The sequence below is a fragment of the Atractosteus spatula genome, chromosome 5, assembly GCF_055471065.1.
Source record: "Atractosteus spatula isolate fAtrSpa1 chromosome 5, fAtrSpa1.hap1, whole genome shotgun sequence".
Lineage (NCBI taxonomy): Eukaryota > Metazoa > Chordata > Actinopteri > Semionotiformes > Lepisosteidae > Atractosteus > Atractosteus spatula.
In genome coordinates this window covers 22,831,433-22,847,483 of record NC_142710.1, presented here as the reverse complement: position 1 = coordinate 22,847,483, position 16,051 = coordinate 22,831,433, and the positions used below count along the sequence as shown (strand labels likewise).

Here is a 16,051-nt window from a genome sequence, read left to right as displayed (position 1 = left end):
TAAGTGCATGAAAATCTAGGATTTTACTTTCATTTTGATTTTCCTATTATGTAATTTTGAAAGCATATCTGTACAAATATGCATTTTTTTTATAAGGTGGGATGGGAATTAGTAACTCCTGACTGGTAAATCATTTTTACACCACTTTACAACAATATAAATGTTAATATTACAGACTTTGCAGGACCCCTTGGGCTATAAAACCTGCTTCACCTGTTTCAAATATTTATAGTATTAAATGTTAAGTATATGTAGGTCTTGAAAGAAAAGTCTAAGCTTTTTCAAAACAGCTACTTGAAAGGTCCTCCCCATTTTGTTATACTGGAGAGAGTAAGGTGTCAGTTACCAGGCAGCTGGTTAGCTCAGGTGGTTAGAGCGTGGTGCTAATAACACCAAGGTTGCAGGTTCGATCCATGTAAGGGCCAGTTGTCTGATTTGCTTTTGGGGGCAGAGCGGTGGCTCTGTGGCTAAGGATCTGCGCCTGTGGCTGTAAGGATGCCAGTTCAAAACTTGCGGCTGGCAGAGGAATGCTACTCTGTTGGGCCCCTGAGCAAGGCCCTTAACCCCAACTGCTCCAGGGGCGCTGTATAAATGGCTGACCCCACGCTCTGACCCTGAGCTTCTCTCCCTGTCTGTGTGTCTCATAGAGAGCAAGTTGGGGCATGCGAAAAGACAAGATTCCTAATGCAAGAAATTGTATATGGCCAATAAAGTGATCTGATCTTATCTTACCTGAAAACCATTCAGCTGTTCAGAAGAAGGTAGAAAACATCACTATGATTACTTTCCTTACTTTTAAGCCTTCCACTGCTTGTCCCAGCTTCACAAAATTTAAACATGCTTAAATGCGACAATCTCATCGGTCATAAAAATGCAAAGGTATTATAAGCATGGTTTGTTAGTTTCTTTTTGATATTTAAGTCAAAGTTTACAATGACGGCAAGCAGTTTAATGGTCACATAAAATAAAACTTAAGAATCACATTTTACAAAGTTCATAATACAAAACTGCTTTAAACATGTTAGTCATCAGAAATTTTTATTCATCTTCTAAAACAAAACATGCATTAAATACACTGGATTTTAAGAAGTTTTGTGCCATCTCCATATATTAACAGTCAAAACATCTGCATATGCAGCTGGTTTTAGTTACAACCTCAAAACACAGGACAAATAGGTTGATTCCTGTCATTTTTAAAAGTCAGGTCCAACAATCTCACTGCATAACTGGCATTGATTACTACATAAGGCTATCTTTAGAACAACACCAACAACATAAATACAATTTCTATTAGTCAAACACAAAGCATAAATAAAACAAACATTTCTGGTCACAGATGAATATATTATTAGTCTTTGGGGAAATATTTTCAACCGAAAGTGCATACTGTCCTGTACTACTAACTTTTTTCCACATTTAGTGCAGAAAGCATAACAGCTCTTTAAAACTGCAATTTGCTAAAACAAAAACTAACCAATAATGCTAATGATAACAACAGCCAAAACACAAGTGTCTAGTAGCTTGGCCTTGACCACCATGGGGATCCTGATACAAATGATTATTTTGAATGCAGATATGGATTACTCAGACATGAAACTAATGCCTGGACATTAGTTACTCCATTGTTTTTAAAGGCATTCATTTATTATGATAGGCTTTTAATTTTTTTTCTGCAGGTATTCACATCAAATGCTATTTTTACTTCTATACCTTTGGTTTTAAAGTGTTTCATTAAAAATGCAATCAAAACATTTAACCTTAAAGTTAAAGCATAAACATGAAAGCATCAAAAACTTGTTTCAAAAACATTAACCACTATGTTTTGTGGTTCATTTGCAAGATACATTTAGCTTTTAAGATTACCTTTTGGCCAAAACACAATATGCTTAAAAGTTTTACACAGAATTAGTCATTAACCAAAAAAGACTTATCCCACTATTCTATCTCCTGCATATAAATTACTTTTTCTTAGCAATACTATCTCTTTGCTGTAAAAAGATGTTGACTTTAAAACGACTGACATTACACATAGTGCCCATATGGTCTTTTTTCCATGTCTCTCAAGGTGTTTGTCCTATGATGTTGACATTCAGAAGAAAAGCAGGAAACTACAAATACTTCCAGTTTTATGTAACCAGTCTGATATAATGTACAAACCTTAGACTACGGTACTACTGGAACAATACAAAAGAATTCAGAATGTATCGCTTTCTTTAAATCTCTTATTTTGTAACATTACTGTAGTCAGTTACAATAAAAAGTCCTTTGCAACACAAATGTAAAATTACAAAAAGATACTCTTGATATCTTTCAAGAAAACAGGTTCTCTATCTTTTAATATCAATCTAAAAACATGAATTTAGGAACATTGTTTTCAGAGAAAACTTAATTTTCCTCCAACAAATATCTCAATTTCCATCAGTTTATTTTTTGCCTTTAATTTTTACCTATGTTTAAACATCAGAAATTATCACAGTTATAACTGTTCATCTTAAAATCAGATAAAACTGGTATTATTAATATAATTAAATTTATTTGGATGATGCTTTTTTCCAAAGCAATTTATATTTATACAGCATTGCACTCTACTGGAGCAATCTAAGTGATGTATCTTGTTCAGGGGTACAATAGTAGTGCACTAGCTGGGATAACTTCCAGTTATGAGTCCTGAGCCCTGACAATTAACTCCCTCTGCTGCCCAATACCTTTGTGCTTAACATTACTGAATCTTATTCTTGCTAAAACACTAAGATTTTTTACATCAGTTTTGAAATCTGCTGAAAAAAATACATCTTTGTTTTATGTAAAATCATTGGCAATTGGCAATTACTTTCTGGCTTTTGTGATTCAAAACAGCTTCCTGAATTTCACAAATGGTATCCACAAGAGACAGAAGCGGTGCAGCACTCGGCAAATATGATAAAGCAAGTCACTAGGTTTTCTTTTTACCTGCATCTACAAAGCAACACACTGAGGCATGCCATGTTTTAAATGGTAACGATGACAGAAGTCTTGCAGTATCTTATTAGAAGGTGCTTGTAGAGGTTGTTAGACGCCTTCCAATGTAGATCCTTAAACAGATATGGAAAGAGTGGAACATACATATAATTACTACATTTCCTTTTGTCCATCTATCAAGTTGAGACCGAAATGAACAAATTAAATTTCTAACATATTGACCAATACCACCAAGTTCTAAAAATGTAAGAGATGTTCTGCACAAACTATAAATTACTATTCAACTTTGACAGAACAATACAATTACTGCTATGATATTTTAATAAAACTGTATTGAGAATTAGAAAGAATTCAAAGTTTAACAATAAGAATGATTCCTGGTCTCAGAAGATGCCATAGAGACAGGTTATAGGAAGATAAATTTTGAACAAAGGAGATTGAGAAATTTGACACAAATATTATAGATCTTAAGGGATATACATATGGTTAACTATTTCACATTCAGTAGCAAAATAACACAAAAGAACACAAAGTTACAACTGGAAAATAAGAGAAAATGCATTTAGTATGGAGAACTGAAATCACTTATTTACACAAAGAGTTGAAGACATTTGGAAAGGGTTTCCCAGCCCCAAATTCTGTGTACTTTAAAGAAATGGCTATATAAAAGTTTAGCTTTACTTAGATGCTAATCTACCAAATGAACAAGATGAGCCAAATTGCCTCTTCTCATTTGTAACATTTTTATGTTCTTTATCTTAGCAGAACAGATTTAAGAATAAAGAAGTACATGTAGTTAACTTACCCAAGACCCACGGCAAGTATGTGAGAGATAAACAAGGATGGCAGGAAAACTTTCAGAAACTCTGCTGAAAATATTCCCCCCTTCTTCATTACACTCGTGTTCCTCATACTAAGTGTGGCAGAACGTTTAGGGTGCTTAAACAGGAATTCCCTGGTTAAAGAATATACCACAGAAGAAAGCATTACAAAATCATACTTTTCACAAGACACATACTTAAGTTTACTTAAGCCAACAGCACTCTCCTAACTGTCTGTTTCAGCCACAGCTCTTGCTTAATGATACAGTATACAAAGAGTACACTACCTTGCTTAAGTACAAACAGTTATTTTCAAGGTATTTCCTTACAGCATCTAGGTGATAAGAATTAAGACCCATAGACATTTCCTTACTGAATAACTTTAGCATCCCAAACTCTCTGAACACACGTGATTTACATTTACAGTATCCTTAGTTGAATGATGCATAGAGTCAGCTAAACAAAGTTTGGTCTTGTCACCAGATAAATGTGATTAGAATCAATATCTTTACAGGAACAGACTATAGGTACAGACTTTGGTGGAGCATTTTCTGGTCGACTTGACCAGTCCCAGATCCAGTCAGCATTTTTCTTCATTATATTTTCTACTTCTCTTCTTCTTTCAAGGTAATCCTCTTCAGACTAAAATTAAAAGATAAAATTGTCACAGCTGGGAATGTCACTCCTGAACATATCTAATACATTTTGCATATGCAACAAGTAATGCAACATTAGTTTTAGTACAGCTATTTATAATTAATAATTGCTTACACTTATATAGCGCTTTTCTGGGCACTCCATTCAAAGCGCTTTACAGGTAATGGGGACTCCCCTCCACCACCACCAATGTGCAGCATCCACCTGGATGATGCGACGGCAGCCATAGTGCGCCAGAACGCTCACCACACATCAGCTATCAGTGGGGAGGAGAGCAGAATAATGAAGCCAATTCATAGATGGGGATTATTAGGAGGCCATGATTGGTAAGGGCCAATGGGAAATTTAGCCAAGATGCCGGGGTATTTCTATTCAAATCAATCAATAATGAAATATGAAAAATATATTACCTGAGAGCTGTTTTTCTCTCCACTGCTGTGCACCTCAGACCCTCTCCGGAGATGAAGGGGAGTCTGGGACCGTGGAGGACTAAATTAAAGAAATAAAAGCACTGGTAAGTGACTGTAATTGAAACATTACACAAAACATCTTACACATTGCTTTAAAACAATGTTTTAATGAATGCAGAGACAGTCTCCATCACATGTATAAAAGCATATGACTGTAAGCTAAAAAGCTATCTTGTAGCTTAAATTAAAGATATGTGTGAAGTGTTTTTATCAATTCACCCTTGTTTACCATTACTATTGTCCTGTTTTGTATAGGCTACAGGTTTTAATGCATGCCTGTAATCGGCAAGTATCATGAACCCTGTGAAATCAGTCCTGCAAAAATCAATTTGGCTGTCCATTCAATATTAACTTAACTGGGCAGCATCAAACAAGGTCTACTGCAAAACAAGATGAATGATAATGCATTCCCAGCTTCATAAAAATTAAGTACTCCTAGCAGAACGCATAAACATCTATATTTGGTACAATACATGTATAATCCTTTAAGTGTACTTCTACATGTATTACATAAAATCATTAGTGTAATTTACTTTTATACCTGTCACAATGAGAGCTTCCTCTGGAGCTACTTCTGCCAGATTCATGCTGTGCATCTAGAAGCATGGTTTCCATGTCTCCATTGTGAATCGAAGCTGGCACCTGCTCCTGCCCTCCATTTTGTGTAACACTCCCATTTCCATTATTATTAAAGTGCAGCTCCACCCAAGAACCTTTAGGAACATGTAAAACAACCCAACAAATCACACCCAGTAAGTATATATATATAAGCTCTATAATTTTAAACTTTAAAATGAGCACACATACAGTACCACTAGCATGCCTAATTTAAAAAGGACAGCTTTAAAAGATCATCAGCCCTTTATACTGCACTTACTTAAATGCAAATAAACAGTGTTCTTTTTTAACCAGCTGACTGTCACATGCTTGTGCCCTCTCTTTACATCACTGTATTTTTTTACAATCTACTATCCAATAAGGAAAGGAGCATCAGAACCACTCCTGTCTATTGCATCACTTGAAAGAAAAAAATGTCTGTGGTTATTTTTATTCCTTATCATAGCTGCATTAGGTAGGACCATAAATAGAATGCTACAATTGACAATAAAGAACTCATAGGACAAAAAGACTTTGCAAGGTCATCTGATCAGTCAATTTCAAAGCTGATACTGTTTTACATGAAGGAACTGAAAGCAGAAAGGGTATGAAAACAGGATAAAATCAGTACTTTGACTGCAACTGATCCCACCAACATTAACTGCTAATTGTGAATGCTCAATATTCAATACATGACCTCTCAATATTTTTTTTTTAAAAATGCATAAATTGTGTCTAATGTTGTACACAAAAGCTACTTAAGTTTGCAAATGCACACTCTTCAGTCATTTGTAATTATTAACTTTTTGTTCCATGTCTTAAGCATAATGGACTGGCAAGATTATAATTAAAATGCGTTTGGCTTGTGGTAAAAAACTGACATGAAATGAGCTCCTATTTTCTTTTAGTCCCCTACTTCAGTGAAAAAGGGAAAAAAATACAAATTTACATCTGAAATTACGTCTTCTAATCAACAGTATTAAGCTTAATTTAATTAATTGGCTGATACAATCCATTAATCTACTGCAAAGGGATAAAACAGTACATACTGTACGTTCTGAAAGTATAGATTTAATGATTATGGAAGTTTGATATAACAATACACGATCACATCAAGGGTGAAAGCTGGTGACTGGTGAATCTACATTAGCCAATTCTGTGTTAAACCTTAAATTATCACATATTCTCAGATTATGGTTAGGGTGAGAGGTCAGAAAAAAAAGTATTCGGGTTTCACCAAGAAGCCTTTGACAAACCTACATTTACTAGACCACCAGCTTCTAGATATATAAATACAGTAAGTGGGATTCTTAAAGATAAGTTAAGTTTCATGGTTTTAAATGTATCCATCTGATTGTTTTCCTGGTGATTCTTAATAATTTAATTGGGATTGTTTACTTGTCACTTATATTTTTATTTCAACATTATCAGAGATTTTACAAAAATTAAACAGTATTCTTATATTTTTTCATAACAATGGTACAAAGAGCTTAAATTCTAACCCTAAAGAGGGGAACAAATACCAGTCGTACGCCATTCTAGTTTTGTAAATCTCATACTAGCACATTTGGCACCAAAGAAGAGTTTTAACTCTGCTTAGACCGACCTTGTAAATGAAACCAATTGATTAAATCACAAATCTTAACTAGGGATGAAATATTCAGTCTGCTTGGAATTTGTTTTCCACTTTAACTAGCTATATACAGTGTTACATTTTTTTAGAAAAAAAAATCTGAAAATCAGTCATTTTAGCATAGTTGATTTTCAAGCACGACAAAACGATAGATCGAAATTAAGTCGACAGAAATCGCCTCAAAACCTCGTGCGCTCTGCTGTTGTTTACATTCCACTCTGAAACGTCACCTTAGCAGCATTTGAGCAACGTGCATAATTAACATTAATTTATAATCCAAGGAAATTATGAATAGCAACCCTTAAGGCTTGCATAATTTCGCTAACATTGCAAAACAAATCGCTGTCACTCAAGGCCTCTACACTGAACACCGCGGACAGAAACCAGCAACCTACCCTGCAAATTTTCGTCCTGGTTACTTTGCTTCTCTGTCGACATGTTTCTCGCCACCTCTATCAACAAAGGTGGTGCACAAGCTGTACTGCTAAATTAACGCTACACCTCCACTACTTTCATACAAATTGGCGTCTGTTTGGTCTGTGTAACAAGGCTATATCAAGAAGCAGACCTCCACAAAAACACAGTGACGCAATGTATTGTTGATTTACTGAAGTCCGTGTCGCGATTGGTCAGAAAAGGATCGCGTCATGCCGGGGCTGGATTGAGAAAAAAAGAACGTGCTGTTCAGCAGCAGATCCGTACTGTGTGCTTGCGCCTTTTCCCAGTCCTGCAAAGATTTATACACAGGGCGAGCCCGGTGGTCATTTATGAGTTATGTTACTAATTATCGTGCTTTAAAAGCGAAATAATGCTAATAACGAAAGGCAACTGTATCCTTGATTGGCAGTGTAAGAAGATGAAGAAACGTTCCTGAGCCGAGACACAACAGTTTAACTGTAAGCGACGTAAAGCAATCATAACACTGAAAAGCTTTGTAATTGTATTTTCAGTTGTCTGTGGATTGCAAAACATATATACAGTATATATACTACCACTATAAATAATGCTTTAGCCCGGACAGATTCCTACAGCGTACTTGTCAGGCATAACATAGGTTATATATATTCAATAGTGGCGCCCTCAGGTGGTGAAATCTAGGAATGCCGCGATTGCCCCACAGTTTATGAGAAGAGGCCATTAATATTTTGGATACAGTTTCTGTTCATTTAAGAAACGTGTAAACGCCTCTCGTTCCAGGATTAAAGACGTTATACACCCTTCTCTTCTCTTTTAAAACAACATGCAATTTCATTATTAAAATCGAGTTATTCTAATCAGTTTTATTACACTGTATAAAGATCTCAGTCACAATAGCTGTAGAAATTCTTCTGTTTCAATAATTTTAAACCAGCTAGCAAAATTACCACCACTAATATGATAATGTACTAGGTGGTTCCCAATAATTTTAACCGTAACGTGTTGCCTAGCCTGTAATATTGCAGTTGAGACTGATGGGTCTATCTTGAACAGAGCCTGATTTTAGGTTTCTCTGTTGTTTGCTGAAGCAATGTCTCATTCTATCAGCAACTTCTCTTGGTGATGGGCCTCCTTCAATGATGCTGTCATCAGTCAGTTTTCATTATTCAAGAAAGGCATTACTGTATGTTGTCCTTCTTTCTCCTCTAAAACCATCTTATTTATGAAGCAGCCTTCTATGGTGCTTGTAAACTCTTCAACTATCTCAGCAAGAATATTAAGCTGGGATAGTGGAATACCTCTCATCTTTTAAGAAAAAAGTCAAACTAATTGTAGGTGTGGGGTAAGGTGAACAGTTTGGAGTTAATGTTTGAAAATTTAGTAGAAGTTTTTTTTATTATTTATTTAGCTGACTACTTTACAAAATATGTAATATCAAGGCATAAACAAACATTGATGAATACAATATTGTAACATAAAACAAAATCCAAGACAAAAAAACAACTTGTGGGTTCAATTCTAGGGATGCTATTTGTGTGGAGTTTGTAAGTTCTCCCTGTGTTCACTAGGGATTCCTCCCACATTCCATAGACATACTAGTAGGTTAATTGGCTTCTGGGAAAAGGCCCTGGTGTGAGCGTGTGTGTGTGTGCCCTGCTTTGGACTGGCATCCAGTCTAGGGTGTATCCTGCCTTGAACTTGTTGATTGCGGGGATAGGCTCCAGCTCCTCCATTACCCTGTACTGAATAAAGCAGTTAGAAAATGGATGGATAGACAGTCTGTCCTCTTCATGTACAGTACCTCAGTTTGAGTTTATGCAAAGAGTAAAAAAATTCAAAATCCACAAAGTAACTAATTTAGTATGTCAGAAAAGTTGAGAAAATGATGAATGGGTATTTACAGGAAATTAAAGACTGGGCAGAAACCTGGCAGATGAGATTTACACATAGTATTTACACATGTAAAAACTATTCTGTACATGCAGGAAGCAAAATCATAAACTTTAAAAACAAAATGAGAAATGAGAAGCTTGAAGAGTCTACTTATGATAGACTTAGGTGCTTATGTTGACACACTATTAAAATTTTCTAGACAATGTGGGAAACAATAATAAAGGCAAATAAAATGTTGGGATATATACTGTACCTGAAAGCACTGGATTTGAAATAAGTGATTTTTCATTGGAAATTGTGCAAAGCTCTAGTTAGACATTATTTACAATATTGTTTATCATTTTCATGACCACATTATAAAAAACATGTTTCTTGTATGGAATCTGCTCAGAGAACAACAACTATATACTGTACATTCTGGAGCTGAACATCCTGCACTGATAGCTTTAAATAACTGAGTATTTTAGTCTTCAACATAGAAGACTATAAGGGAACCTAATCCAAGTATTTAACATCCTTTAAGGCACTGACAAATTCAATTGAGTGAACTTCTTCAGAATCAACAGTCAAACATGACTCAGAGCACACTGTGTGGAAATACCTTTAAAACCAAGAATAGGAGGTACATCTTCACACCAAGAGTTGTGAGAGTATGGAACAAGAGCTACCCAGCCATAGAGAAGCCAATAGCCTAGCTACATTTAAAAAAAGGACAGAAAAGATTCTTGGTTCAATTAGCTACTACTAAACAGGACAGATGACCAAAATGACCTTCTTTCATTGTTTTTTATGTAAAATTAAAGGTTGACTTGGAACTTAATAGTGTTAATTAAGAACCTCACTCTCAAAAGCATCACTTTTCAAACACAAGTTTAAATATGAAGGGGGTAATAAGTATTTTAATGCTCCTTTGAGTACTATGAATGTTAAATGTTATACTGTATGTGAGTACTTGAGAAAATGTATATATTTTAACCAATAATTATCAAATTCTGCAGCAGAAAGCAGTAATTTAATTCTTATCAGAAAGAAACCCACGACAAAATGCACACAAAAAAGTGTGAAGCTTTTTTGCAAGTTAAAAAAAGAAAAAGGAATTGCAAAGGTTCAGTTTTTGTAAAATACTGTAAATAATCACCCATATACTATAGATGGTGATGTGATATGATTTTAAGTTTTACATTTATTTTGGCAAATGATTATAGCTGAACACTCAGCAGTCACAGAGGTTTATTTGACAGCCTCTAATACCGCCACAGAGCAAGAACTGCAAGCAAGGCCTCTTCATGCATGGTAAAAAATTCTGCAAATCCGCTTGAATGCAGACGATAAGCCTCACTTTCCTTGTGCATTACATTCACTGTATTTCGCTAATCACGGTTATCTGTACTAAGAGAATTTTTTCTTGTGCAGGGTGGATCGCAGGCTTGCCGAATGTGCTCCTTGATGACGTGTCTGCACTCGGCAGCTACTGTAGCTGCAGTGACACTGCAATGGCTGAGGGGCGGCTGTTGGAAGCTAGCAATGAGCTCATTCTCCCAGGAGGGAGCCAAGCTCACAGCGCATCACTGGGAAACTGCAGCTTCTGCGTGAAATACGTCCTTAGTCTGCCTCTGCTCCTGCCGGCCTGATTCTTTACTTTTGGGGGTGTGTACATGGTAAGAAGATAATCCTGTCTGGTTGATTTTAAATGCTTCCCAGGGCTTTTTTTTCATTTTTTTGATGCATCATTATCCACTGCTTCCATTATTCAAGGAATTTGGATGCAGCATTAGATTTCATGCTGCAGTGATGATTTTTTATATTTGCCATATGATGAATGTTGTTAATGTATGTGGAAGGTACTGCCTGCAGTTTTATTTTAGTATGTCCATCACTGCACACAGCAAATGGCACTTCTTCAAATACTAGAACAGCTCCCCAGGTAAACCAGCCAGACAGCGTACAACATAACGGGATCATGGCTTTAAGGTTGGTCTCAGTATTTGTATTTGTATGTGTATTTTTATTGCTTCTGTCTTAAAATTACAAAGGTTATTATTTCTGCATGCTTAAGGTCATTTTTAAAATTAATGCTCTCTTGATTTTATGTGCAGGCTTTTTCAGACTGCAGAGCACCTAATACCTGTTTTCAGTACAGGCCTTACCATTTATTTAACCTGTCAAAACAAACTGCAGTATTTTTTCAAAATCTGTTTACAAGTATTACTTTTCATTACTAGTTATGTTTGTAAATATTTGGATTCTCTGATAAGGTGTAATATTTTTTTAGAAGGCAGGGTTTTTACTTTTTAACAATTTGTATGTATCTATAATATGTTTATATATACATTATTATTTTATATATAAGTATTTAATCATTATTTTGATTATCATTTAAAATATATTTTATCATAATTAAATGCTATATACTGAATTGTAGCTGAAAGAAAGTATATTTATTAAAATTTCTTTCTTGATGCAAGTAGTTTGTGAATTCTTTAACCTGTTACACTCAAAAGGATGCATGCATGTGACAACTGTGTGCACAGTTGTCGCCTTAATTCTTCATTTATTACCAATAAGCTCATTTCCTAGTGTGTATTTCCTGTTTATGGAGGTACTTTCCACAGCACAGGCCATGATTGATTGTTCAGACTGCTGTCTTGTAAAATAAGGCCTATGACAGTACATTTTTATCCAGTCTGGTCTCAGAGCTGATCTTTGGTCTCAGAAACTGAACTATGTTGTTCTTAACATTTAAGAAATAGTAAATAGTGTTCTTTTGTATCATATCACCGATTAGGTATTTTCTGTTTACCATAACAAAGATATTTACAATTTTACAGTGTTTTCAATATGCAAATGCAAGAAAATTCATGCTCACATTTTGTCTAGGATGTTCCATCAATTAACTAACAAGAAAATCTTAAAAATTCTACATGCAGTGTTTTTATCTAAGTCATTTTCTTTTCTGTATTCTATACTGTAGGTAGAGGTTTCAGTTGCTTTAAATATTCTCTAACATTTTGATACAGGAGGTCTGTTTGGTCTCTCATTGTGAAATTGTAACATAACAATTATATTTTTGCTCAGCTTGAAACATTATGCCAGAGACCATCGGGGCTATTACAGTTTGACCATTACTGAGCTGGGTTACTATATTACTATAGGAACAAGTAATAGGTTTATTCCATGCTGAATAAACCTATTAATTGTTCCTTTGCAGCCTACGCATGCTGACGCAGCTACCCACCTGAACTACTACTATATTACTATATACAGTACCTATATAGGTTACTATAGGTTAATATATTCTGTAGAGTGAATACTGAAACTAAGCTTCCAAAGACTCATACTGTTAGCAGCCTAGTTTTAGGCAAGGCTGTAACAATGACTATTTCTGAATGAAATCACCAGAGAATAACTGAGAAGACCATCTATCTTGTGGGTCTAAAGGTATCTCAAAAGAATAGCAATTTTTATATAAATCAGATAGAGATTCATTAGTCATTATCAGGCAGTATATAATTTGCAAACAGATTTTTAATTTTTGAAAGTTTGGAATCATCTAAGGTTTTTCTTTGTTGCACCCACATTTTTCTATTTTTGCACATCACAAGTTTTGAATAAATAGAGAATGAGGACGTGTACAGACATCGTACAGCACATGTACCTCTTTGAGCCTGAAAGTTGTATCTTTCGCCAATGAGACCAATCATCAGTACTGTTGTTGAGATGGAAACCTATGCTGACGAAATCCTGGGCAGTTGCTTTTCCAATCTTGGTTGACATTTTTATCCAAAGCAACTTACATTTGTACCAATTTCTAAAGCTGTGCATTTTACTAAAACCCCCTAAGTCCCCCCACCGAAAGTTAAACTCACAAGCTTCTTGTTATAAGCCCATAGCCCTAACAACTACTCCTCACTGCTGTCTTCTATTTAGAGGCAATTTACAATTTACAATTATTACAATTTACAGAGCTTGAGAGATCAGGGTTACAGTCAGTTAATATTGTAGTCCAGGCTGTGCCCATCAGTGTTTGGCTATAGGGCTTAATCTGCATCATGTGCTACTACATACTGTTTGAGTCACATGAATGGACCAAAATAACTTGAATGTTAAATAGACTGAGAGGATTTATCACTATTAAAACTGTAACTCCATTTTAATCTTTTATAGACTGTTGTGCTAAAATTCCTGATCTGATTTTTTGCCATCTGCACCATTATGTTGAGTATTCTTATTAAATACTTGCAAGTGCCTTAGCTACCATATGTGTTTACTGTATACACCTATTTGGGTTTGGAATCACCAGTTGTTAAACTTGCAAATTGTTTTAAAAAAGCAAATAAAAGTTGTTATGAACAGCACTGATTGCAGTGATAGCTACAGTAGGTATTTTGATTTTGTTAACTGAAATGCCACATGTAAAGCCTCAAGTAAAGAAAGATAACAGTTTATATGTGAACATAATATTTTTAGGGATTCTCAATTTAATTTTACATTATGATATATTCTGTACTGTATCTTGTTGTATTTTTACAGTTTAATTGGAATGGAATTTAATGAATTATTTTGGTTTAAAATATTATAGACTTGTGTACATTATAGTATATGAAAGTATTTATACTGTCAGAAATTGTATATCTTTTTTGAGTGGAATGCAGAGTAATTTGCATTTGTCACTAAAACATAAATTGTTTGCACTGGATAATTGACCCTTTTCTGTAGCAATGCAAAGAGCAGAGGATATTGGATTGTGGTTACCCATGTGATACAGTGATAATGTGAAATAGTTACAGTTTTTTTAGCAAGCAATTTTGCAGTATTTTGCAGTTACAGTATTTTTTAGTAAGTAATTCAGTGAGAACTGAGGATGTTGAGGATACAGAGGATATTCAAAATTTATTCCTGCACTTTTCTGTGGGAATTCATGAAAGATTTGAGCCTTTTATTAAGAACTGTAACCACTTTCTTCTCTAAAGTTTTAGTCTGATCAAGTGTTTGCAACAGCTATTCAGAGAGATTCTTAGGTGTTAATTTAAATTTCGCTTGCTGAAATACAGGAATGTGCTCTGCAGATACAACAGTGCAGTGGTTACCATTGCAGACTCACGGTGCTGCGTCCTGGGTTCATTTCTGGACCCGAGGTGCATGGATCTGCATCTGCATGGAGTTTGTTTATTCTCCCCATGTTTGTGTGGGTTTCTCAATGTACTCTGGTTTCCTCACACAGTCCAAAGACACACTGCTAAGTTAATTGGCTTCTGGGGAAAATGGCCCTGCTATGAGTGTGTGTGTGTGTGCATGTTTGTGTCTGTGTTCCCTGCAATGGACTGGCGTCCTGTCCAGGGTGTATCCTGGCTTCTGCGTGCCAGGATAGGCTTCGGCTTCCCCGCAGCCCTGTATTGAATAAAGTAATTATAAAACAAATAGATGGGTGGGTTCTGCAAATAACAGCTGTGTGTGTAAATGTGGTGAACAATGCGATGTCCAAGCAATGATACTTCTAATTGCCTAGAAACCCCAAAACCCCATAAATCAAGTGCACTTTGAATAAGTTTATTCATCAAGCACACACAAAGCTTTGACTGTTTCCCTTATGTTATGTCCTGGCACGGCAGTGATAAACTACTTGGTCATTCCTGTTAGCAAATAACCATTTACTTTTGTCTAAATAATATCTTATTGCAAAGTGTATATAACCTTAAAGTATGTTCTACATGCAGACATTGTAACAGGTTAATGGACTGTTTTTATACTACATTAATTATGATGTATTTTGCCATAGGAAGTAAAAAACAACTGCAGACTTCTTAAACATTGCTATAGGAGATATTACAGTACAACAATACAGTATATTGTACAAACAGAATGAAAATGTACTGTATTTCATTTTGTATACCAAGATTAGAAAATATTCTGTGTCTTTGTCCATTTTCCCTTTGGTCTTTAGAGTATTATATATTTATTAATAAACTGACATACTGTATAAACATTTTGCTTACTGTTCATTGTCATTGTTTACTGATTTTACTTTATAGTTTACAAAATAAACATTTTTCACTACACATCAAAATCAAATCATCAAAGTTAGATTTCTATTGTGTCCAACACCATTCCCAATTTGCACACGATCAAGTTAATGAAATCAATAACAAATATTAATTTGCAGCTGATTTGTTGAATTTGTCAATTTTGTTGTGTTTTATGTACTGCAGTATATAAATAATATGTGAAGTTTGTTGCAAGTTACTAGGGTGATGTAGAAATAAACAGAAGTTTTGACTTAATTAAAGTAATGCCTAGTCACAACCCAGAGGCTATTGGAGGTATGCAGCCAGTGCATAAATTGACTGTTTCAGTTGTTGGTGTTTGACGAAAGTTTGTTAGTCCGAATGTGGCTTAATGTTTTTTTCCAGGTTTATGCCATTATAGGTATAAGTGACTTACCTTCCGTCACCCCTGCTTCCATTGCAGAGATCTTGATATTTCTGACTTAAAAACTTAATTGACAGCTTTCCTCTGTCACTGCAATTCTGTTACACAATATCACTTTAAAGCTAAAAAACTGAATATGCTTTTCAGTTATAGAAGTATCGTTTATTATTCTAGCTCTA

At 35.0% G+C, this 16,051-nt stretch overlaps 1 protein-coding gene across 1 annotated transcript; it reads right to left on the bottom strand.

Moving 5' to 3' along the window:
- Window positions 1-1,021: 1,021 nt before the first annotated feature.
- bnip3 (BCL2 interacting protein 3) lies at window positions 1,022-7,764 on the bottom strand. Its single transcript, XM_088917835.1, has 6 exons — window positions 7,532-7,764; window positions 5,448-5,619; window positions 4,847-4,925; window positions 4,315-4,421; window positions 3,764-3,913; window positions 1,022-3,071 (listed from the first exon to the last, which is right to left on the bottom strand). Exons 1-6 carry the CDS (start codon window positions 7,572-7,574, stop codon window positions 3,026-3,028), a joined length of 597 nt encoding a protein of 198 aa, XP_088773961.1. The 5' UTR covers window positions 7,575-7,764; the 3' UTR covers window positions 1,022-3,025.
- Window positions 7,765-16,051: the final 8,287 nt, after the last annotated feature.

Bases quoted from the DNA above. Each gene is read 5' to 3' on its own strand.
- bnip3 (XM_088917835.1), bottom strand. From the start codon at position 7,574: ATGTCGACAGAGAAGCAAAGTAACCAGGACGAAAATTTGCAGG. The intron at 5,620-7,531 runs GTAGGTTGCTGG...ATGTTCCTAAAG, and splicing joins CCAGGACGAAAATTTGCAGG to GTTCTTGGGTGGAGCTGCAC. The intron at 3,914-4,314 runs GTCTGTACCTAT...TTCTTTAACCAG, and splicing joins CCAGAAAATGCTCCACCAAA to GGAATTCCTGTTTAAGCACC.